Source organism: Ranitomeya imitator, chromosome 5 (assembly GCF_032444005.1).
Source record: "Ranitomeya imitator isolate aRanImi1 chromosome 5, aRanImi1.pri, whole genome shotgun sequence".
Classification (NCBI taxonomy): domain Eukaryota; kingdom Metazoa; phylum Chordata; class Amphibia; order Anura; family Dendrobatidae; genus Ranitomeya; species Ranitomeya imitator.
The window spans coordinates 696,694,755-696,720,320 of NC_091286.1; the positions used below are offsets into that span (position 1 = coordinate 696,694,755).

The 25,566-nt window shown below is 44.9% G+C and overlaps 1 protein-coding gene across 1 annotated transcript in view; it reads left to right on the top strand.

The window, feature by feature from the left end:
- LOC138638839 (oocyte zinc finger protein XlCOF22-like) overlaps positions 1-25,566 on the top strand; it is a 247,230-nt gene that overhangs the window by 20,123 nt on the left and 201,541 nt on the right. Inside the window, exon 2 of the mRNA XM_069728497.1 lies at positions 16,416-16,566. Within this exon, the coding sequence (XP_069584598.1) occupies positions 16,489-16,566 (78 nt within the window). The 5' untranslated portion in view covers positions 16,416-16,488. The remainder of the gene's footprint in view (positions 1-16,415; positions 16,567-25,566) is intronic.

Sequence of the window (25,566 nt, forward strand, 5' to 3'; positions counted from 1 at the left end):
AGCATTACAGAATGCATTACAGAATGCCGGAGATAAGCCCCTGATGCTAATGGGCTTAGCTCATCTTCGATTTTGGGGGTGACAGGTTCCCTTTAAAATGCAATAGCTGGCGATTAAAAAAAACGTATTTACACAAAAGTAGTATCACTAAAAACGTCAGCTCGGCACGCAAAAAATAAGCCCTCACCTGACCCGAGATCCCAAAAAATGGAAACGTTACAGGTATCGGAAAATGACGCTTTTTTTTTTTTTTTTAGCAAAGTTTGGAATTTCTTTTCACCACCTAGATAAAAAATAACCTAGGCATGTTTGATGTCTATGAACTCGTAATGACCTGGAGAATCAAAATGGTGGATCAGTTTTAGCATTTAGTCAAACAAAAAAGTCAAACAAAAAACAAGTGTGGGATTGCACTTTTGTTGCACTTTCACCACACTTGGATTTTTTTTCCCGTTTTCTAGTACAAGACATGGTAAACCCAATGGTGTTGTTCAAAAGTACAACTCATCCCGCAAAAAATAACCCCTCACATGACCATATTGACGGAAAAATAAAAATGTTATGGCTCTGGAAAGGAGGGGAGCGAAAAACGAAAACGCAAAAACAAAAAAGGGCTGCGCCTTGAAGGGGTTAATTATAAAAAGAGGGTGCATGTGTCTATATAGAGACAGTCAGAGATTCAATCAAGACATCCAGACATCCAGAGAGTCTCTACAGGACAGCAGCCAATGCATCGTGGCTCCATCACAAGGGACAGATTTATCAATCTACAGGATGCTGGCTTAGGGGAATTCGGCCCCAGCTGTAAGAATACAGACCTGCTCCATTGACCATCGCTGAACCTTGGTTATGTTTGTCAGGATTGGGACGTACCGGTAGACTGGCACATGGAGATGTTCGGAGAAGCCAGGCTGTGACTCTCCGGTCAACTGGCCTTGTACCTGTATGGACTGCCATCTTCCTAAGCTTGTCATTACCTCCTCTCTATGTGCGTGCCACAGGAGGGGTAATCGACCCTGGAAGATGAAGCCAGGTTGTGACCTTCCAGTGAACTGGCCTTGTACCTTAATGGACTGTCATCTTCTTAAGCTTGTCATTACCTTCTCTCTGTGCGTGCCACAGGTGGGTTAGTCGACCCTGGAAGATGAAGCCGGGTTGTGACCCTCAGGTCAGCTCACCCATGTACCTGAATGGACTGTCATCTTCCTACGCTTGTCGATACCTCATATCTGTGCATGCCACAGGTGGGGTAATTGTTCCTGGAAGATCTGAAGTAACGGCTGCTATTATCCCGGCAAGTCAGCGGAAGGGTGAGACACTGTAATGTGCACCATCTTGGGTATTGTGCTGGGACTGTTCTACATGTTATCTGCCTGTTTTGTGGTTCAACAAAGTATTGTCACACTGTTTTATCTTCACCTTGTGTTGTCTGAGAAGCGTTACGCCCATGTTAAAAGGAGAATGAGCGTTTGGCGGGACGATCCCTGGTCCATGTGGTTTCTGCTAACAGACAGGGGTGCCTGCCGACTCTCCCTGTGTTTTCACAGCCCCCTGAACCTAGCAACTGATTGGACCCCCTTAGCAGCAATAGCTGCAATCAAGTGTTTATGATAACTGGCAGTTAGTATTTTACAATGCACTGGAGGAACATTGTTCTACTCAACTTTCCAAAATTTTGTCATTTAGCCACATTGGTGGGTTTTACAAGTATGGGCTGCCTTTTTAAGGTCATGCCACTTTATCTCAATCCATTTAAGGTCAGGACATTGACTAGGCCACTCTAAAGTTTTAATCTTCTTTTTCTTAAGCCATTCAAAGGTGGACTTGCTGGTGTGTTTCGGATCATTGTCCTGCTGCATTACTAAGTGCACCTCAGCTTGAAGTGACAAACAGATGGACAGACATTCTATTTCAGGATTTTTTGGTATACAGCAGAATTCATGTTTCCATTTACCACAGCAAATCGTCCAGGTTCTGAAGCAGCAAAACAGCCCCAGACCATCACACTACCACCACCATATTTTACTGTTTGTATGATGTTCCTTTTCTGAAATGCTGTGTTACTTCTACGCCACATGTAATGGGACATACACCTTCCAAAAAGTTCAATTTTTGTCTCGTCAGTCCACAGTGTATTCTTGCAAAAGTCTTTGGGATTATGAAGATGTTTTCTGGCAAAACTGAGATGAGCCTTTATGTTCAGTGTTTTTTGTCTTGGAACTCTACCATACAGGCAATTTTTTCCCAGTCTATTTCTTATGGTGGAATCATGAGCACTGGCCTGAACTGAGGAAAGTGAGGCCTGCAGTTCTTTGCATGTTATTATGGGGTCTTTTGTGACATCTTGGCTGAGTCATCTCTGCACTATTGGGATAATTTTGGTCTGTTGACCTTTCCTGGGAAGGTTCACCATTGTTCCATGGTTTCACCATTTGTAGATAATGGCCCTCCCTGTGGTTTGCTGAAGTCCTAAAGCTTTAAAAATGGCTTTATAACCTTTTCCAGGCTGATAGATCTCAGTTACTTTGTTTCTCATTTATTCCAGAATTTGTTTGTGGATCATGGCATGACGTTTATTTTTTGAGGGTCTTTTGGTCTACGGCCGGGATCACACACAGTGAGATACGGCCGAGTGTCGCAGGTTAAAACCAAGCTCTGGCAGCGGCACTCCAAAGCGGAGTGTGCGGCCGCATAGCAATTCATGGAGGCGCATTCTCTGCTCCGGAGTGCCGGTGCCAGAGCTTGTTTTTAACCTGCGAAACTCGGCCGTATCTCGCTGTGTGGCCATATCTCGCTGTATTGTGACTCCGGCCTACTTCTCTTTGTCAGGCAGGTCCTATATAAGTGATTTCTTGATTGAGCAGGTGTGGTAGTAATCAGGCTAGGTGTGGCTAGGGAATTTTAATTCCGCTTCCCAAAGATGATAAACCAAAGTTAATTTATGTTTTAAGGTGCTGGGGGTCAATAACTTTTTCACACACAGGTAACTGTAGGTTTGGATTTCCTTTCCCTTAAAAATAAAGATCTTCATTTAACCCCTTTACCCCCAAGAGTGGTTTGCACGTTAATGACCAGGCCAATTTTTGCAATTCTGACCTCTGTCCTTTTATGAGGTTATAACTCTGGAACGCTTCAGCGGATCCCGGTGATTCTGACATTATTTTCCCGTGACATATTGTACTTCATGATAGTGGTAAAATTTCTTTGATATTACCTGCGTTTATTTGTGAACAAAACGGAAATTTGGTGAAAATTTTTAAAATTTCGCAATTTTCCAACTTTGAATTTTTATGCCCTTAAATCACTGAGTTATGTCACACAAAATACTTAATACTTAACATTTCCCACATGTCTACTTCACAACAGCACAATTTTAGATCCAACATTTCCAGTTCACCACCTGACAGCACACTGGAGGATGTCCTTCTTATCCTTGATGGGACAGGAACACGAGAGGTTAAAAGGACCCTCCCCCTACCACCCTTCAGTGTTTTTCCTGTCCCATCAGGGATAGGAACGGATGAGAGGATCTGCCGTTCTGTGCGGGGGGATGTGGATCGGGGGGGGCTCAGCCTCACCCTTCCCTCCATGAGACACCCGCTGGCTGACACCCGCCCGAGGGTCCCTCAGCTTACCAGTGTAGCGCTGCTCCTGGGTTGGGGATCGCTTCTCCCTGGCGGGGGCTCTCGATCTCTCCGTCTGTCCCCTGGTGTGTGCAGGCCCAGCGGCGGCCTCTGCTGGCGTCGGCGTCTCCATGCGGCCGCTGGGGGAACCAGTTCATCGCCGCACCTTCCTCTCTTTCCGGCCGCTCGTCACTTCCGGTTTGCGGCTGAGGGGGATGGACGGCGTCTCTGCTACAGGAAGTGCAGAGGAAAGAGCGGTGGAGAATGCTGGAGCGTCGTTTTGAAGTGAGGAACAGAATAAAAGGTATGGTGCAGGAGCAGTAGCGGTCTCTGGAGCATCATGGAGGACGCAGCTAGAGCAGAGGGGCAGGAATCAGCAGCGCAGGTAAGTAGAGTAGCCCTGGATAAAAAAAAAAAAAAAGAACGCTAGTGTTTGCTTTATATATATATTTCTTCATAGGCAGCCTCCCTATCTGAGAAATCGGCAAAGAAACCCAGTAGGAATAAGAAGTGTCCTATCTGTGCGGTTAAGCTAAAGGATTCCTGGCAGAAACCCCTATGTGAAGCATGCACCTGCAAAGTCATAGGGGAGGAACAGGCGTCTCTTATGTCTAATATGAGAGCCATGATAAGGGAGGAAGTGCAGGCTTCAGTCTCAAGTCTGGTACTCCCTCAAGTCTCACCTTCACCCTCGGAGAGGCCGAGGAAAAGACCGAGGGTCGAGTACTCTTCCATAGAATCATCATCCTGTGGGTCGGAGGTAGAGGAGGAAGATGAGAGTAGAGATCCCCCGGAGAAAGGGAGAAGATATCTGTTCTCTGCCGCGGACACAGGAGAACTGTTGGAAGCAGTACGGCATACCATGCAGATTGAGGAGCCGCAGCCATCTTGAACGGAGCAAGATGAAATGTTTGGGGGCTTGCGCTCACAGACATCTAAAGTCTTTCCTGTAAACTCCCATATCAGATCTATGATTCTGGAGGAATGGGAGGAAGCCGAAAAAAGACTGACTATCCCTAAGGACTTCAGACTTCGCTTACCGTTCAATCCAGAGGAAGTTAAGGAGTGGGTCGATGTACCAAAGATTGATATACCCTTGGCTAAGGTCTCCAAAAGGACGGCGATTCCGTTTGAAGACTCGTCCAATTTGAAAGAGCCCATGGACAGGAAGGCAGATGGCCTTCTAAAAAGGGACTGGGAAAGTTCCTCGGCGATTATTGGAGCTAATATTGCAGCGACATCAGTAGCCCGCTCCATGGACCTTTGGCTAGATGATCTTAAAGATCAATTGATAGCCAAAACTCCCAGAGACACTATTCTAAAATCCCTACCCTTGCTAAAACTAGCAACTACCTTCTTGGCAGACGCATCTGCTGAATCAGTCAGAGGTGGAGCTACCAGAAAGGAGGGGATAACAGGTCCAAAAATAAGGAAGCAAGCTACTCGGGCCCGGGGTCTAGCTACCGCAGGAAATGACGCCATCAGAGTAGGGGGCCGTCTGACAGGATTCCTGGGAGGATGGAAGGAGATCACAAAAAGTCCATGGGTTCTACAAATAGTATCCCAGGGGTACAAAATAGAGTTTACATCCCTTCCTCCCGAAAGATTCCTGGTATCCAGCTCTCATTTAAAACTGTCATCCCCCATGTGGTCAGACATTCAAGACCTGTTAAAAATGGCGGCTATCGTTCCGGTACCCCTTCAGGAAGAGTGCAGGGGGTCACTACTCCAATCTCTTCTCGATAACAAAACCATCAGGAGAATCGAGAACGATTATAAATTTGAAACATCTGAACAATTGGGTCCTTTACAAAAGGTTCAAGATGGAGTCGATTCGGTCTACCATCCCTCTATTGGGGAAAGACATGGTGATGTGCACACTGGACTTAAAGAGTGCATATTACCATGTACCCATTTATCAAAATCATCAGAGGTTCCAGCGGTTCGCGGTAAACTTGGAAGGAAAGATCTTCCATTTCCAATTCCGCTGTCTCCCCTTCGGCCTGGCTTCCGCTCCCAGGGTTTTTACAAAACTTATGGTGGAAGTGGTCGCTTTCCTGAGGAATCAGGATATTATGGTGGTTCCCTACTTAGACGACTTCTTAATAGCAGCAGACTCAGAAGTCCAGCTCAGGGTCAATTGTCAGTCTCTCATCTCAACATTGCAGAATCTGGGATGGATCATAAATTGGGAGAAGTCAGATCTAATCCCAAAACCCAGAATAAAATTCTTGGGAGTCATGCTCGATTCACAAGCAAGAATGTCATTTCTTCCAGAAGAAAGGCTAAAGGGCATAATACAGAAGATCCGTCACTTTTCTCGGGGTCGACATACGATCAGAGACGGGATGAAAATACTAGGTCTGATGACGGCCTGTATTCCCTGCGTGAGATGGAGCCAGTTTAATTCTCGACAGCTTCAGAGGGGAGTTTGTTATGGCTGGCAATCAGGCAACACAGCGTGCAGTAATCAGCGCACATACAGAGATCTGGCAATAACCAAAAACAATAGGACGAGCTCTGAGACGTGGAATCTCTGTAGACTGCAGTACCTGATCTATCCTCACACAACTATAAGCAGCAGTGGATTGCGCCTATCACTACCTATGCAACTCGGCACTGCCTGAGGAGCTGACTGGCCTGAAGATAGAAATACAAGCCTGACTTACCTCAGAGAAATACCCCAAAGGAATAGGCAGCCCCCCACATATAATGACTGTTAGCAAGATGAAAAGACAAACGTAGGAATGAAATAGATTCAGCAAAGTGAGGCCCGATATTCTAGACAGAGCGAGGATAGCAAAGAGAACTATGCAGTCTACAAAAAACCCTAAAACGAAAACCACGCAAAGGGGCAAAAAGACCCACCGTGCCGAACTAACAGCACGGCGGTGCACCCCTTTGCTTCTCAGAGCTTCCAGCAAAAGTAAATAGCAAGCTGGACAGAAAAAACAGAAAACAAACTAGAAGCACTTATCTAGCAGAGCAGCAGGCCCAAGGAAAGATGCAGTAGCTCAGATCCAACACTGGAACAATGACAAGGAGCAAGGAAGACAGACTCAGGTGGAGCTAAATAGCAAGGCAGCCAACGAGCTCACCAAAACACCTGAGGGAGGAAGCCCAGAGACTGCAATACCACTTGTGACCACAGAAGGGAACTCAGCCACAGAATTCACAACAGGAGTTCTGAGGAGCTGGAACAGAAGAGAGAACTCACTGAACCGGACCCTGAGCCTTACTCCGCGCAAGTCAAAAGATCTCTGGTGTGGTGGACTCTTTCCAGAAACCTCCGACTGGGGGTGCCATGGCTTCAGACACCAAGCATATCAGTTACAACAGATGCCAGTCAGCTCGGTTGGGGAGGTCATGTACTGGGAAGATATTTTCAAGGTCGCTGGGGAAAGGAAGACAGCAACCAGTCATCAAACCACAGAGAGCTACAGGCGGTTTGGGAAGTCTTGACAGCGGCGCAGCATCTGCTGCAGAACAAACACGTGAAGGTCTTCTCAGACAACACGACAACGGTAGCCTTCCTGCGGCATCAAGGCGGTCCAAGACATCTGGCGTTACAAAACCTGGCGGAACGTATATTCCAGTGGGCAGAAAGGTCGGTTCTGTCCATCTCGGCGATCCACCTGGAGGGCTCCAAGAACCAGTTGGCAGATTTCCTCAGCAGAAAAAACGTATCCCCCACGGAGTGGGAACTGAACAACGAGGTGTTCAAGGATCTGTGTCATCGTTGGGGGAGACCGACGGTGGACCTATTTGCTACAAGAGAAAACGCGAAGCTCAAGATCTTCTATTCCCTAAACCCTTGGGAGAGTCCAGCCGGGATCGATGCCTTCTCACAACCCTGGAGCCAGGGGTTTCTGTATGCATTCCCTCTAGCAATGATCCCGAGGGCACTCTGAAAGATCTGCGAAGACGGGGCAAAAGTCATACTCATAGCTCCTCACTGGCCGAAACGGAGTTGGTTTCCATTGCTAAGGAAACTGTCAGTGGAAGAACCCCTCCTGTTACCAGAAAGAGAGGATCTTCTTCTGCAAGGTCCAGTTCTACACCAGAATCCGGGAGCACTTCAGCTGGCGGCCTGGATCCTTAACGGAAGGTCTTAAGAGCAAAAGGGCTTTCGGATGATGTCATTTCTACCCTTCAAGCCAGCCGGAAGCCGGTGACATCGGCTATCTATACCAAAATATGGAAGCGATTCTGTGGGTTTTGCGGAGAGACGACAGTTGACACTGACCATCCAAACATCCCCAAAATTCTTGACTTTCTGCAGTCAGGGTTTCAAAAAGGTCTTAGACCAAGTACATTAAGGGTCCAGATAGCGGCCCTGAGTGTATTCTTTGATTCTTCCCTGTCTGCCCATCCCTGGATTAGTAGATTCTCTAGAGCAGTCCAGAGATTAAAACCATTAATTAGAAAGTCAGTCCCGCCGTGGGATCTGAACTTGGTTCTAAATTTCCTATGTGAACAGGCGTGGGATGTAACGGGATATAGGAATTGATAAACTCTCCCTTAAAACTGCATTTTTAGTTGCGATCACGTCAGCAAAAAGATTGGGGGAACTACAGGCTCTGTCAGTGCAGAATCCATATTTGCAGATATTCGAGGACAAATTAGTACTCCGACTCGATCCGGCGTTTCTCCCTAAAGTTGTGTCAGATTCCAATATGAATCAAGAGATTGTTTTACCATCATTTTGCCAGTTCCCTAAAAATCAGAAGGAGAGTTTTTACCACAACTTAGACGTAAGAGACTCGGTTCTCAGGTACCTCGATTTATCCAGACCCTGGAGACGGGACAACAATTTGTTCGTCCAGTTCAGGGGTCCAAATAAAGGTAGAAAAGCGTCTAAAGCGACTATCGCACGATGGATAAAATCCACAATCAGTTTAGCTTATAAAGCTAGAGGACAAGATTCCCCAGTCAACATCAAAGCCCATTCATCTAGGGCCATGGCCACGTCATGGGCGGAGAAAGGGGGGGGCGACGGCAGATCAGATCTGCAGAGCTGCATCATGGTCTAGCCTTAGTACCTTCTCTAAACACTATAAGTTAAGGTACCTTCACACATAACGATATTGTTAACGATATCGTTGCTATTTGTGACGTAGCAACGATATCGTTAATGAAATCGTTATGTGTGACAGCGACCAACGATCAGGCCCCTGCTGGGAGATCGTTGGTCGCTGAATAAAGTCCAGAACTTTATTTCGTCGCTGGACTCCCTGGAGACATCGCTGGATCGGCGTGTGTGACACCGATCCAGCGATGTCTTCACTGGTAACCAGGGTAAACATCGGGTAACTAAGCGCAGGGCCGCGCTTAGTAACCCGATGTTTACCCTGGTTACCATGCTAAAAGTTAAAAAAAACAAACACTACATACTTACCTACAGCTGTCTGTCCTCCGGCGCTGCGCTCTGCACTCCTCCTGTACTGGCTGTGAGCCGGAAAGCAGAGCGGTGACGTCACCGCTCTGCTTTCCGGCTCACAGACAGTACAGGAGGAGAGCAGAGAAGCAGAGCGCAGCGCTGGAGGACAGACAGCTGTAGGTAAGTATGTACTGTTTGTTTTTTTTTTTACTTTTAGCATGGTAACCAGGGTAAACATCGGGTTACTAAGCGCGGCCCTGCGCTTAGTTACCCGATGTTTACCCTGGTTACCGGCATCGTTGGTCGCTGGAGAGCGGTCTGTGTGACAGCTCTCCAGCGACCAAACAGCGACGCTGCAGCGATTCGGATCGTTGTCGGTATCGCTGCAGCGTCGCTAAATGTGAAGGGGCCTTTAGATGTAGTGTCACCACAGTTGGCTTTCGGTAGAAAGGTACTGCAAGCGGTGGTCCCTCCCTAAATACCATTCTCCTTTGGTATTTCTCCAGTGTGCTGTCAGGTGGTGAACTGGAAAACAGTAATTAGACCTACTGGTAATTGTATTTCCAGGAATCCATCCTGACAGCACTATTAGTTCCCTCCCTAATGTATGCTCTTTATACTCATGTGATCTAACATTTGTATGATTGATTATTTTGTTGGAATAAACCTGTGTTTTTGCATCCATCCAGATGTGTTACTTTGGAAAAGCACTGAAGGGTGGTAGGGGGAGGATCCTTTTAACCTCTCGTGTTCCTGTCCCATCAAGGATAAGAAGGACGTCCTCCAGTGTGCTGTCAGGATGGATTCCTGGAAATACAATTACCAGTAGGTCTAATTACTGTTTTTTTTTTGTTAGGGAGTTATAAGGGTTAAAAGTTGACCAGCAATTTCTAATTTTTACAACATAATTTTTTTAGGGACTACATCACATTTGAAGTCACTTCGAGGGGTCTATATGATAGAAAATACCCAAGTGTGACACCATTCTAAAAACTGCACCCGTCAAGGTGCTCAAAACCACATTCAAAAAGTTTATTAACCCTTCAGGTCTTTCATAGGAATTTTTGGAATATTTAAAAAAAAATGAACATTTAACTTTTTTGACAAAAAATTTATTTAGCTCCAATTTGTTTTATTTTACCAAGGGTAACAGGAGAAATTGGACCCCAAAAGTTGTTGTACAATTTGTTCTGTGTATGCTGATACCCCATATGTGGGGGTAAACCACTGTTTGGGCGCATGGCAGAGCTCAGAAGAGAAGGAGCGCCATTTGACTTTTCAATGCAAAATTGACTGGAATTGAGATGGGACACCATGTCGCGTTTGGAGATCCCCTGTGTTGTGAATTCCGCTCTTGGGCTCCCTCCGGTGGTTTTAAGTGGAATGGCTGCTCCTTGGATTTAGTAGTCTGCAGCTGCTTCCACTAATTGTCTTTCTGCTCGGCTTTTATGCCTGGCTCTTTCCTCAGCCAGTGCCACTTGTCAGTGTTTCCTGGCTGGATTCACTTCTCTGCTTGGATTTTCCTGGTTTCCTGACCAGTTCAGCAAAGATAAGTTCTGGCTTTGCTCATTTCAGTCCACTTGTTGTGGACTTATTGTTCTGTGCATTCTATATTTGTCCAGCTCGTCAGTATGGATTATTTCTGTTAGCTGGAAGCTCTGGGAAGCAGATTTACCCTCCACACCTTTAGTCAGGTGTGGAGATTTTTGTAAACTCTGTGTGGATTGTTTTGTAGTTTTTACTGACCGCACAGTATCCTTTCCTGTCCTATCTATCAAGCTAGACTGGCCTCCTATGCTAAAATCTGATTTCATTTCTGCGTATGTTATTTTCCCCTCCTCTCACCGTCAATATTTGTGGGGGGCTATCTTTCCTTTGGGGATTTTCTCTGAGGCAAGATAGGTTTCCTGTTTCCATCTTTAGGGGAAGCTAGATCTTAGTCTGTGCCGAGGGGTCTAGGGAGCGTCAGGTACCCCCCACGGCTATTTCTAGTTGCGCTGCTGGGTTCAGGGTTTGCGGTCAGTACAGATACCACCTCCTTCAGAGCTTGTCTCATGTAGTTCCTAAACCACCAGATCATAACACCCCTGATGTGCCTATACATTGAAACCCCCCACAAGTGACACTATTTTGGAAAGTAGACCCCCTAAGGAACTTATTTAGATGTGAGGAGAGCACTTTGACCCACCAAGTGCTTCACAGACGTTTATAATGTAGAGCTGTGTAAAAATAAAAAATCATATTTTTTCACAAAAATGATATTTTCGCCCCAATTTTTTATTTTACCAAGGGTAACAGAAGAAATTGGACACAAAAATTTGTTGTGCAATTTGTCCTGAGTACGCTGATACTCCATATGTTGGGGTAAACCACTGTTTGGGCGCATGGCAGAGCTCTGAAGGGAAGGAGCGCCGTTTGACTTTTCAATGCAAAGTTTACTGGAATTAGGATGGGATGCCATGTCGCATTTGGAGAGCCCCTGATGTGCCTAAACATTGAAACCCCCCACAAGTGACACCATTTTGGAAAGTAGACCCCCTAAGTAACTCATCTAGGTGTGTGGTGAGCACTTTGACCCAACCAGTGCTTCACTACAGTTTATAACACACAGCCGTGAAAATAAAAATTCTTTTTTTTCCCACAAAAATAATTTTTTAGCCCCCAGTTTTGTATTTTCCCAAGGTAACAGGAGAAATTGGACCCCAAAAGTTGTTGTCCAATTTGTCCTGAGTACTCTGATACTCCATACTGTATATGAGAGAAAACTACTATTTGGGCGCATGGCAGAACTCGGAAGGGAAGGAGCGCCGTTTGGAATGCAGACTTAGATGGAATGGTCTGCAGGTGTCACATTACGTTTGCAGAACCCCTGTTGTACCTAAACAGTAGAAAACCCCCACAAGTGACCCCATATTGGAAACTAGACCCCCAAGGAACTTATCTAGATGTGTTGTGAGAACTTTGAACCCCCAAGTGTTTCACTACAGTTTATAAGCCGTGAAAATAAAAATAAAAATTTACACAAAAATTATTTTTTAGCCCCCAGTTTTGTATTTTTCCAAGGGTAATATGAGAAATTGGACCCCAAAAGTTGTTGTCCTATTTGTCCTGAGTACGCTGATACCCCATATGTTGGGGTAAACCCCTGTTTTGGCGCATGGGAGAGCTCGGAAGGGAAGGAGCACTGTTTTACTTTTTTCAAAGCAGAATTGGCTGGAATTGAGATTGGATGCTATGTCACGTTTGGAGAGCCCCTGATGTGCCTAATCAGTGGAAACCCCCCAATTCTAACTGAAACCCTAACCCAAACATACCCCTAACCCTATTCCCAACCCTAACCCTAAACACACCCCTAACCCGAACATGCCCCTAACCCTAATCCCAACCACACCCTTAACCCCAACACACTCCTAACCCTAATCCCAACCATAACCCTAACCCTGACACACCCCTAACTCTAATCCCAACCATAAATGTAATTCAAACCCTAACTTTAGCCCCAACCCTAACCCTAACTGTAGTCCCAACCCTAACCCTAACTGTAGCCCTGACCCTAACTTTAGCCCTAACCCTAACTTTAGCCCCAACCCTAACCCTAACTGTAGTCCCAACCCTAACCCTAACTGTAGCCCTGACCCTAACTTTAGCCCAAACCCTAACCCTAACTGTAGTCCCAACCCTAACCCTAACTGTAGCCCTGACCCTAACCTTAGCCCTAACCCTAGCCCTAACCCTAACTGTAGTCCCAACCCTAACTGTAGCCCTGACCCTAACTTTAGCCCCAACCCTAACACTAATGGGAAAATGGAAATAAATACATTTTTTACATTTTATTATATTTCCCTAACTAAGGGGGTGATGAAGGGGGGTTTGATTTACCTTTTAGTGGGGTTTTTAGCGGATTTTTATAATTGGTAGGGTCACACACTAAAAGACTCTTTATTGCAAAAAATAGTTTTTGCACCTCCACATTTTGAGAGCTATAATTTTTCCATATTTTAGTCCATAGAGTCATTTGAGGTCTTGTTTTTTGTGGGACAAGTTGACGTTTTTATTGGTACTATTTTCGGGCATGTGACATTTTTTGATTGCTTTTTATTCCGATTTTTGTGAGGCAGAATGACAAAAACCAGCTATTCATGAATTTCTTTTGGGGGAGGCGTTTATACCGTTCCGCGTTTGGTAAAATTGATGAAGCAGTTTTATTCATCGGGTCAGTACGATTACAGCGATACTTCATTTATATCTTTTTTTTATGTTTTGGCGCTTTTATACGATAAAATCTATTTTATATAAAAAATAATTATTTTTGCATCACTTTATTCTGAGAACTATAACTTTTTAATTTTTTTGCTGATGATGCTGCATGATGGCTCGTTTTTTGCGGGACAAGATGGCGTTTTCAGCGGTACCATGTTTATATCCGTCTTTTTGATCGCGTGTTATTCCACTTTTTGTTCTGCGGTATGATAATAAAGCGTTGTGTTTTGCCTCGTTTTCTTTTACGGTGATCACTGAAGGGGTTAACTATGGGGACAGTTTTATAGGTCGGGTTGTTACGGATGCGGCGATACTAATATGTGTACTTTTATTGTTTTTTTATTTAGATGAAATGTATTTATTGGAACAATATATATATATTTTTTATTGATTTAGGAACTTTTTGTGATGTGGAAAGGTGCTGACCTTTTGATTGTCTTGCAGCGTCTCTGCCTTTTGTTTTTCCTCATTTGAGTGAATACACCATATTCATCTATATCAGATTTGTTGAATTTAGTCCACCGTGGTCTATATATGGTGATTGATTATTCTTCATTAGACATTGAATCCAAAATCTTAGGCACAGACCACATAGTAAAGAGAGTGGTATACGGCTAATTGCCAAAGCCAGTCATTGCAGTAGCTATGGATATACTCCCATCAAATTGTAAACATTCTAAAAAATAGAGTAATGCATCCAAATTGAATTTATCACAAATATTTTTATTATCATACACCAAATACAAAAAATGTGCAATACATATTACTGGCAAATTTGCCCAGTGACAGAATTTGAAAAACAGATGCAGTAAAAAGTGCAACATCACTAGACAGTGTGATGATAAACCCAATACATATATCAGTAAAGTGACAGTGCAACAAAATGGATCAAAAACATCCAGTGTGGTCATGTGAGCAATAAATGTTGTATAGCCTCCAGTGAGTATTTTTTTAATATAAACCATAGCTGAACATCTGACCAAAGTCAATAATTACAATAAGTGAATCCTCTTACCCATGACTATAGAGGGTGCCACACGCTCCGCCCCGATGCGCGTTTCGCGTGGGCTTCTTCCGGGGGCCTACTGCTACCATTTATACTTTTTCCTCTTACTCTTGCCTAGTGGTGTTGCACTTTTTGCTGCACCTGTTTTTCCCTTTTTTCAAATTCTGTCACTGGGAACATTTGCCAGTAATATTTATTGCGCATTTTTTGTATTCGGTGTATTATAATAAAAATATTTGTGATAAATTCAATTTGGATGCATTTCTTCATTAGACATGTTGTTGGAAAATGTTGAAAATGAAAACTGATTTTTGATAAATAGAATTTTTATATTATATTATTCTAACTTTTATATTCCAAGTGTGTTATGCTGTTTTTCTATATTCAACGTTGCTTGGAATGACATTTTGGCATTATTCACACAAGGGGCAGCGATATGTAAATCAGGGTTTGCTCCTCTTTTTACGAGAGGCAGACACTCATAGGTGAGGGCCGCATGTATCAGACATTTCTGAAATTTCTTGTAGATATGAAATAACTGTAGGTGTTGGGAATGCTATAATAATCCATATGGTATCTACTTCTCTTTGTCAGGCAGGTCCTATATAAGTGATTGCTTGATTGAGAACAGGTGTGGTAGTAATCAGGCTAGATGTGGCTAGGGAATTTTTACTCAGCTTCCCAAAGATGATAAACCAAAGTTAATTTATGTTCTAAGGTGTTGGGGGTCAATAACTTTTTGACAGAGGTAACTGTAGGTTTGGATTTCCTTTTCCCTTAATAATAAAGACCTTCATTTAGAAACTACATTTTGTGTTTACTTGTGTTATCTTTGTTTAATTTTTCAATTTATTTGATCTGAAACATTTAGGTGTGACGAACATGCAAAAGAATAGGAAATCAGGAAGCAAGCAAAAACTTTTTCACATAAATGTATATACATTTTCTTATTATTATTTTGTGATTATTTTTTTTTTTTTATATTTTTAAAATTTGTCACTTTTTTACTTAGTCGTCCTATGGCACTTAGGCTGCCGTCACACTAGCAGTATGTGGTCAGTATTTTACATCAGTATTTGTAAGCCAAAACCAGGAGTGGGACAAATAGAGGAAAAGTATAATAGAAACACATGCTCCACTGCTGCATTTATCACCCACTCCTGGTTTTGGCTACAAATACTGCTGTAAGGCTGGTTTCACATTTGCGTTTTTTGTTTTTGCGGTAAAAAACGCAAAAAAACGCATGCGTTTTTTCCCTATATTTAACATTAAAAACGCATGCGTTTTGACGCCTTTTTGCAACGCATGTGTTTTTTCTCTGCATGCGTTGTGTTGCAGAAATGCAACATGTAGTAATTTTAGCGGCGTTTTTTTGCCGCAAAAAAAGCATACTTTTTTTGTGGCAAAAAAAACGTATTGATGTCTATGTAAGCACATGCGTTTTTAAACGCATGCGTTTTTATAGAAAAACACAAGAATACACACTTATAAGCCACCCCCAACCCTAACCCTAGGGATCCTAACCCTAAGGGTTAGGGTTAGGATCCCTAGGGTTAGGGTTAGGATCCCTAGGGTTAGGGTTTGTGTTAGGGTTTGTGTTAGAGTTTGTGTTAGGGTTAGAGTTTGTGTTTTAGGGTTAGAGTTTGTGTTAGGGTTAGGGTTAGTTTGTGTTAGGGTTAGAGTTTGTGTTAGGGTTAGAGTTTGTGTTAGGGTTAGGGTTAGAGTTTGTGTTAGGGTTAGGATCCCTAGGGTTACTAGGGATCCTAACCCTAGGTATTTATGTTTATAGTGGGTTCTCTAGTTGATTTTGATGATTGGCAGCTGTCACACACTTCTCATCATGCGTTTCAAAAACGCAAACGCAGGAAAAACGTGTTTAAACGTGTCAAAACGCCGCGTTTGCGTTAAAACATGCAAAAACGCATGCGCCTAAAAAACGCAGCGCTTAAACGCGTTTTTTAACCAAATGCGTTTGCGTTTAAAACGCTGCGTTTTTAAACGCAAGTGTGAAACCAGCCCTAAATACTGACCACATACTGATCGTGTGACAGCAGCCTGACACTTTTTGTAGGAGCATTGCTATGCTTTACGAATGATGAAACTGACAACTATGTCACTAATGGCAATGTCCCTCTCTGAATGACAGCATCTTCTTCACATCGGCATCTGGAAGACTGTAACCCTTCAGGGCATCCAGTTTATCACCTAAATGAACAAGCATGAACGAGGACAGAAATGAGATTACCAGAAGAGTGTTAGACCTCACCTTGGAGATCGTCTACCTGCTGAGCGGAGAGGTGAACTATGCTTCTATCATCTCTCTGTTGTGTCCATACTTGGTCTTCTATATGTTCATGCAGATACCGTATAGATACATGTATATCACAAGCTTAGATCTACATAGGAGACTGGTAACAAGGAGAACACATGCCCCATCTAATATATCCTTATTAAAGAAATATAGGTATCCCAGGTTTATGGTCTCAAAGCGGATTTTTCCTATCACTAGTGACATCACCTGAGAGTGGGATCTGCCCTATCATTTGACAGGAAGCCAAGAGCACAAACTAAAAAGGCACCTCTAATGTCCTCCTCCAATGTGGATTCCTGTTCTTCGGATGGAGGAGCCTTGAGCACTCGTCCGGAGCAGCTGTCAATCATGGCACTCACTTAGGGCATTCTATAGCAACCTCTAATAAAAATTGTAGTGGTTAAATTGGCCCAGTTGGGCCCTGAAATGTTATCAGCTTGGAGAAATCTAGACTTCATATCTCTAGTCCCTACTACCTCATCTTTGATCTTGCATGGGGTCTGCCACCTCATATTTGGTCCTCTTTGGCCTGCTGTGTTGCTTGGGACCTGTGGCCTCATGTTTCTCGTTTGGCCTGTGGTCTCCTCTCTGATGTTTGGCTTACATGGGGTTTGTCTTGGGGCCCCTTTTTTGGTAATTGGCTTCCCATCTCCGGTCTTTTTTTTCCTACTGCCTCTACCTCGTGGTGTGGCTTGTTGTGACCTATGGCCTTGTATTATCTTCTGTGGTAAGAATCAACTGTAAAGTTGCTTAGTTAACCAGCTGACGTGGCTTTGTACGTTTCTTTTTAACTCTACTGCCTCAAAACATGATTTTTTTGTAAGTGTTGCTTTATACTTTATAACTTCATTGCCCTTTTGCTTGTGGCCCAATGCTGATTAGTCTGGCAAAGGATTAACTATAGATGTTAACAAGGGTCTTGTCACGGGGCTACTGCGACAGAGAGGTTCCAGAGATCCGCAGCGCTCTGGGCCTCGTTCACATACAGTGAACAGAAGCTCTTCTCCTGTATTCTGACCTGGCTGCTTTGTGCCAGCAATGCAGGAGTTAATCTTGTTGCTGAGTTGCTGTGAGCTGGGTCTCGGCTGAAGATGATTTTGTAATCTCCTCCTCTATATAGACCCAGCCTTGACTTCAGCTATTGTCAGTGATCAGTTCAGCTGCCTGGCTTGGAGTTTGAAGGAGCGTGGTGTATTAGGAGCTTGGAGGTTTATTTACAGAGATTGGTGTCTGCTGTTTTGGTTGCATGTTAAACCTGTTTTCCTTCCTAGTTTTTTCCTTTTCTTTCCTTCTATGTGTAAACGTCTGTGGTTGTGTGAGCATTTGGTGAGTTTGAGACTTTTAGTTACACTGGTGCAGTCCACCTCCTTTGGGGGTGAGGGGGCCATTGATAGGGCCTGCACAGGAGACAGTGATACGCTGGCGGCTCAGGCCTCCTAACCATTATAGGTACCCCTGAGATAAGGGAAAGTCAGTGCCCCATTATAGTGGCAGGGACAGGTGCGGGTCCCAGTACGCCGTCCTGCCCTTTTATCGCCGTTAACGGCGTGACAGTATCACTGACCTTAAAAATTTTCTTGGTCCAATATGGACCCCATTGCTGCTTTAGCTGGACAATTTCAGCAGCTCAGTCTAGAGGTGGCTGACGGTGGTTGTACAGCGCACTCCAGTGGCCACCGCAGGGGTTGCTACACCTCCACAAGCTTCGCTGGAGCCTAAAATTGCGTTACCTGACAGGTTCTCTGGGGGGCGTGACAAATTTGTTACATTCAGGGAGGCCTGTAAATTGTATTTTAGGTTGCATCCTCACACTTCAGGTTCAGAGGAGCAGAGGGTTGGAATTATAGTATCGCTCCTACAAGGTGATCCTCAGGCCTGGGCTTTTTCACTTCCCGCTGACGCTTTGCCGTTACAGACTGTGGAGGAGTTTTTTCGAGCCTTAGGTCAGGTGTATGATGATCCTGACCGCGTCTCCCTCGCTGAGTCCACAATACGCCATGTTACACAGGGAGACGGGCCAGTAGAGGAGTACTGCTCTGAGTTTCGGAGATGGGCTACTGACACAATGTGGAATGACCCTGCACTCCATAGTCCATTTTATCAGGGACTTAATGATAAGATAAAAGATGCTTTCACCCTACAGGAGACACCAACCACACTGGAGGCAGCTATGTCTCTTGCGATCAGTGTTGACCGCTGCCTGCGCCAGAGACTTAATGAATCGCCGCTATTCAAGGGTAATTCAGATTTGGACTCACCAGAATCTGAGTCTCTAGGAGAACCTATGCAGTTAGGTGGCGCAACTCATTCTAAGGGGGCTGCAGTAGTACGGCGTAAGGGAGGTGCATGGTTTTTTTGTGGCAGAAGGGGTCATTATGTGAATGTGTGTCCTTCTAGAAGACAACCGCCGGAAAACTATTAAGCCCGGGTTGCGGGGAGGTTGGCAACTCGGGTGTACTAATTTCCTCCTTAGGTAAGCCACAATTTTTCCTACCTTCCGAGATTCATCTTGGTGAAAGTAGGCTCAATATCTCTGCCTGTCTGGACTCTGGGGCAGGGTTTAATTTAATTGATGCTGGGTTTGTTCAGGCACATGGGCTTAAGACTCAACAGTTGTCTAGACCCATACCTATGGGTATTTAAAATAGCTGGATTTTCACGCTGTAATATGGAAAGGATCTGGCTGTATTCTGGGCTGCCAACAAGCAAATAGAGCAAAAAAAAACATGTGCACTGGATTGCTATTGAAGAAAATAATCAGGATTAAGATTCAAAAAAATTCTTCCTGGCCACTGATACCTGGGGCTATGTCTGTAATAGGCAGCAGCAGCAGACAGTAATGGAACGGACCCTCTTGCTGGATGCAATGACGTATGCCACATACACTGCCTGCCTGCCTAGTACTGATACCTATATGCATAGCTCCCAACCGTCCCTCATTGTGCGGGACTGTCCCGGATTTGATGCTTTTCCCCGCTGTCCCGCACGGGACACTCTGCTTCCCGCAGACACAGGAGAAGCAGCCGTCACACGCCCCCTTGTGTTAGGCCACACCCCTTCCATATGTTCCTGAGTCTTCCAGTGCCCCCCTGGCCGGTCACCTGGCAGCTGATTCGGCTGCTGGTGGCCGGCGCTGTTCTCTATGTCCTGGCCAGCTGCACGCCCCCTGCTCCCTGTGTGCGGCCTCCTGAAGAGGGAAGGGACCATGGCTGCATCTGTCTGGTGGATGGGTCAGACATCAGTGGGAGCTTCAGCTCTCTGTGCGGTGAGGAGATGGACGCTGCTGCTCACCTCCCGATAAGGGCCGTGTCCCTGTATAGTATTAGCGGCCGCTCTGCTGATGCTCACAGATTTATTGCAGCAGTCTGAACTTTCAGGATCACCCTGTCAGTGCCAGGTCATCGGCTCCAGGGTCACCAGACTGCAGGAAAGTTCAGTCTCCTGCAATAAATCTCCCTATACTGATAGTGACCAGAGACTCTCTACAGAATCCAGCCCTGGAGTGATCACGCCTGAACCTGGTGACTGGACATCACATGCTATATACAGTTAGGTCCATATATATTTGGACAGAGACAATATTTTTCTAATTTTGGTTATAGACATTACCACAATGAATTTTAAACAAAACAATTCAGATGCAGTTGAAGTTCAGACTTTCAGCTTTCATTTGAGGGTATCCACATTAAAATTGGATGAAGGGTTTAGAATTTTCAGCTCCTTAACATGAGCCACCCTGTTTTTAAAGGGACCAAAAGTAATTGGACAGATTCAATAATTGTAAATAAAATGTTCATTTTTAGTACTTGGTTGAAAACCCTTTGTTGGCAATGACTGCCTGAAGTCTTGAACTCATGGCCATCACCAGACGCTGTGTTTCCTCCTTTTTGATGCTCGGCCTTCACTGCGGTGGTTTTCAGTTGCTGTTTGTTTCTGGGCCTTTCTGTCTGAAGTTTAGTCTTTAACAAGTGAAATGCTGCTCAATTGGGTTGAGATCAGGTGACTGACTTGGCCATTCCAGAATATTCCACTTCTTTGCTTTAATAAACTCCTGTGTTGCTTTGGCTTTATGTTTTGGGTCATTGGTCGTCGTTTCATACTACAAATGGACAGTCAGTTTTGCTGCATTTGGCTGGATCTGAGCACACAGTATGGCGGCTCTGAAGACCTCAGAATTCATTCTTCTGTCCTGTGTCCCATCATCAATAAACACTAGTGACCCAGTGCCACTGGCAGCCATGCATGCCCGCGCCATCACACTGCCTCCGCTGGGTTTATGCATGCCCGCGCCATCACACTGCCTCCGCCGGGTTTATGCATGCCGGCGCCATCACACTGCCTCCGCTGGGTTTATGCATGCCCGCGCCATCACACTGCCTCCGCCGGGTTTATGCATGCCCGCGCCATCACACTGCCTCCGCCGGGTTTATGCATGCCCGCGCCATCACACTGCCTCCGCCGGGTTTATGCATGCCCGCGCCATCACACTGCCTCCGCCGTGTTTATGCATGCCCGCGCCATCACACTGCCTCCGCCGGGTTTATGCATGCCCGCGCCATCACACTGCCTCCGCCGGGTTTATGCATGCCCGCGCCATCACACTGCCTCCGCCGGGTTTATGCATGCCCGCGCCATCACACTGCCTCCGCCGGGTGTTACAGATGATGTGGTGCTTTGGATCATGAGCTGTACCGCGCCTTCGCCATACTTTTCTCTTTCCATCATTCTGGTAGAGGTCGATCTTGGTTCCATCTCTCCATAGAATGTTCCTCCAGAACTGTGCGGCTTTTTTAGATGTTTTTTAGCCTTTTTCTTCTTGATGCTTATGAGTGGCTGCACCGTGCAGTGAACCCTCTGTATTTACTTTCATGCAGTCTTCTCTTTATGGTAGATTTGGATATTGATACGCCGACCTCCTGGAGAGTGTTGGTCACTTGGTCGGCTGTTGTGAAGGGGTTTCTCTTCACCATGGAGATTATTCTGCGATCATCCACCACTGTTGTCTTCCGTGGGCGCCCAGGTCTTTTTGCATTGATGAGTTCACCAGTGCTTTCTTTCTTTCTCAGGATGGACCCGACTGTAGATTTTTTCACTCCTAATATTGTTGCAATTTCTCGGATGGGTTTTTTCTGTTTTCGCAGCTTAATGATGTCTTGTTTCACCTGCATGGAGAGCTCCTTTACCGCATGTTTACTTCACAGCAAAACCTTCCAAATGCAGCACCGCACCTCAAATCAACTCCAGGCCTTTTATCTGCTTAATTGAGAATGACATAACGAAGGGATTGCCCACACCTGTCCATGAAATAGCCTTGGACTCAATTGTCCAATTACTTTTGGTCCCTTTAAAAACAGGGTGGCACATGTTAAGGAGCAGAAACTCCTAAACCCTTCATCCAATTTTAATGTGGATCCCCTCAAATGAAAGCTGAAAGTCTGATCTTCAACTGCATCTGAATTGTTTTGTTTAAAATTCATTGTGTTAATGCCTAGAACCAAAATTAGAGAAATGTTGTCTCTGTCCAAATATATATGGACCTAACTGTACATGGCTCTGTATATATATGCAGTACATGTATGTCCAGGGCCAGGTGCAGGATTGATCCATCCAGTGTATATAATATTGTGTATCTGTGCCCATAGTATACAGCTATCAGGGGCGTAAGTACGTGTTCACAGCTGCGACGGGGCCTGAGCTACAAAATGGGTCGCCAGCCCCTCAAATCCTCTCACAGGCCTTTGTGCGCACTTTGTCTGTGCCCGCGCTGACCAAGGTCATGGCGGCCCACATGACCGCAGCCTTCATTCGTGCTTGCGCGTGTAGCTGCGGCCTTTGTCAGTGAGGGAAAACAGGAAAGCGCACGCACCTGGGCCTGTGCAGAAGTTTGAGAAGGCCGCCACTGCGTGCACAGACGCCCGAGCCCCACTGTGTGTGATGCTGGCCAGAACCAGTGTCAGAGAACAGCGCTCTCCTCACCAATCCCCGGCCGGCATCCTCTCCATGTCCATTATATAGGTGATACTGCAACTGATGTGTATATACGTTATATAGGTGATACTGCTGTGTGTATATATATATATATATATATATATATATATATATATATATATATATATATATATATATATACTGGAACATAGTAACATACATAGTAACATAGTTAGTAAGGCCGAAAAAAGCCATTTGTCCATCCAGTTCAGCCTATATTCCATCATAATAAATACCCAGATCTACGTCCTTCTACAGAACCTAATTGTATGATACAATATTGTTCTGCTCCAGGAAGACATCCAGGCCTCTCTTGAACCCCTCGACTGAGTTCGCCATCACCACCTCCTCAGGCAAGCAATTCCAGATTCTCACTGCCCTAACAGTAAAGAATCCTCTTCTATGTTGGTGGAAAAACCTTCTCTCCTCCAGACGCAAAGAATGCCCCCTTGTGCCCGTCACCTTCCTTGGTATAAACAGATCCTCAGCGAGATATTTGTATTGTCCCCTTATATACTTATACATGGTTATTAGATCGCCCCTCAGTCGTCTTTTTCTAGACTAAATAATCCTAATTTCGCTAATCTATCTGGGTATTGTAGTTCTCCCATCCCCTTTATTAATTTTGTTGCCCTCCTTTGTACTCTCTCTAGTTCCATTATATCCTTCCTGAGCACCGCTGCCCAAAACTGGACACAGTACTCCATGTGCGGTCTAACTAGGGATTTTTACAGAGGCAGTATAATGCTCTCATCATGTGTATCCAGACCTCTTTTAATGCACCCCATGATCCTGTTTGCCTTGGCAGCTGCTGCCTGGCACTGGCTGCTCCAGGTAAGTTTATCATTAACTAGGATCCCCAAGTCCTTCTCCCTGTCAGATTTACCCAGTGGTTTCCCGTTCAGTGTGTAATGGTGACATTGATTCCTTCTTCCCATGTGTATAACCTTACATTTATCATTGTTAAACCTCATCTGCCACCTTTCAGCCCAAGTTTCCAACTTATCCAGATCCATCTGTAGCAGAATACTATCTTCTCTTGTATTAACTGCTTTACATAGTTTTGTATCATCTGCAAATATCGATATTTTACTGTGTAAACCTTCTACCAGATCATTAATGAATATGTTGAAGAGAACAGGTCCCAATACTGACCCCTGCGGTACCCCACTGGTCACAGCGACCCAGTTAGAGACTATACCATTTATAACCACCCTCTGCTTTCTATCACTAAGCCAGTTACTAACCCATTTACACACATTTTCCCCCAGACCAAGCATTCTCATTTTGTGTACCAACCTCTTGTGCGGCACGGTATCAAACGCTTTGGAAAAATCGAGATATACCACGTCCAATGACTCACCGTGGTCCAGTCTATAGCTTACCTCTTCATAAAAACTGATTAGATTGGTTTGACAGGAGCGATTTCTCATAAACCCATGCTGATATGGAGTTACACAGTTATTCTCATTGAGATAATCCAGAATAACATCCCTCAGAAACCCTTCAAATATTTTACCAACAATAGAGGTTAGACTTACTGGCCTATAATTTCCAGGTTCACTTTTAGAGCCCTTTTTGAATATTGGCACCACATTTGCTATGCGCCAGTCCTGCGGAACAGACCCCGTCGCTATAGAGTCCCTAAAAATAAGAAATAATGGTTTATCTATTACATTACTTAGTTCTCTTAGTACTCGTGGGTGTATGCCATCCGGACCCGGAGATTTATCTATTTTAATCTTATTTAGCCGGTTTCGCACCTCTTCTTGGGTTAGATTGGTGACCCTTAATATAGGGTTTTCATTGTTTCTTGGGATTTCACCTAGCATTTCATTTTCCACCGTGAATACCGTGGAGAAGAAGGTGTTTAATATGTTAGCTTTTTCCTCGTCATCTACAACCATTCTTTCCTCACTATTTTTTAAGGGGCCTACATTTTCAGTTTTTATTCTTTTACTATTGATATAGTTGAAGAACAGTTTGGGATTAGTTTTACTCTCCTTAGCAATGTGCTTCTCTGTTTCCTTTTTGGCAGCTTTAATTAGTTTTTTAGATAAAGTATTTTTCTCCCTATAGTTTTTTAGAGCTTCAATGGTGCCATCCTGCTTTAGTAGTGCAAATGCTTTCTTTTTACTGTTAATTGCCTGTCTTACTTCTTTGTTTAGCCACATTGGGTTTTTCCTATTTCTAGTCCTTTTATTCCCACAAGGTATAAACCGCTTACACTGCCTATTTAGGATGTTCTTAAACATTTCCCATTTATTATCTGTATTTTTATTTCTGAGGATATTGTCCCAGTCTACCAGATTAAGGCCATGTTCACACAGTGCGTTTTTTACTGCGGAACCGCAGCGGTTTTGCCGCTGCGGTTCCGCAGCTGTTTTCCATGCAGGGTACATAACAATGTAACCCTATGGAAAACAGTCACTGCTGTGCACATGATCCGTAATTTCGTTTAAAAAGCCGCGCAGAATAGCTGCGGCAAAAAAGAAGGAGCATGTCACTTCTTTTTCCTGAACCGCAGCGGTTCTGCACCCATAGACCTCCATTGTGAGGTCAAAATCGCAGTAAAACCCGCAGATCAAAAATATATCTGCGGGTTTTACTGCGATTTGATGTGCAGAACCGCTGCAGCAGGAAGTGCGGGGGAGCGGGTGGAAGTGCGTGGGCGGAGTGTGGCTGCCCCCCCGTGCTCCGATCCCGCCCCCCGTGCTCCGATGCCCCCCCCCGTGCTCCGATGCCCCCCCCCAGTGCTCCGATGCCCCCCCCGTGCCCTAATCTCCCCCCCTTATACTTACCCGGTGTCCCGGTGTCCGTCCGGCCGTCTTCTCCCTGGGCGCCGCCATCTTGCAAAATGGCGGGCGCATGCGCAGTGCGCCCGCCGAATCTGCCGGCCGGCAGATTCGCTCCAAAGTGCATTTTGATCACTGAGATATAACCTATCTCAGTGATCAAAATAAAAAAATAGTAAATGACACCCCCCCCACTTTGTCAC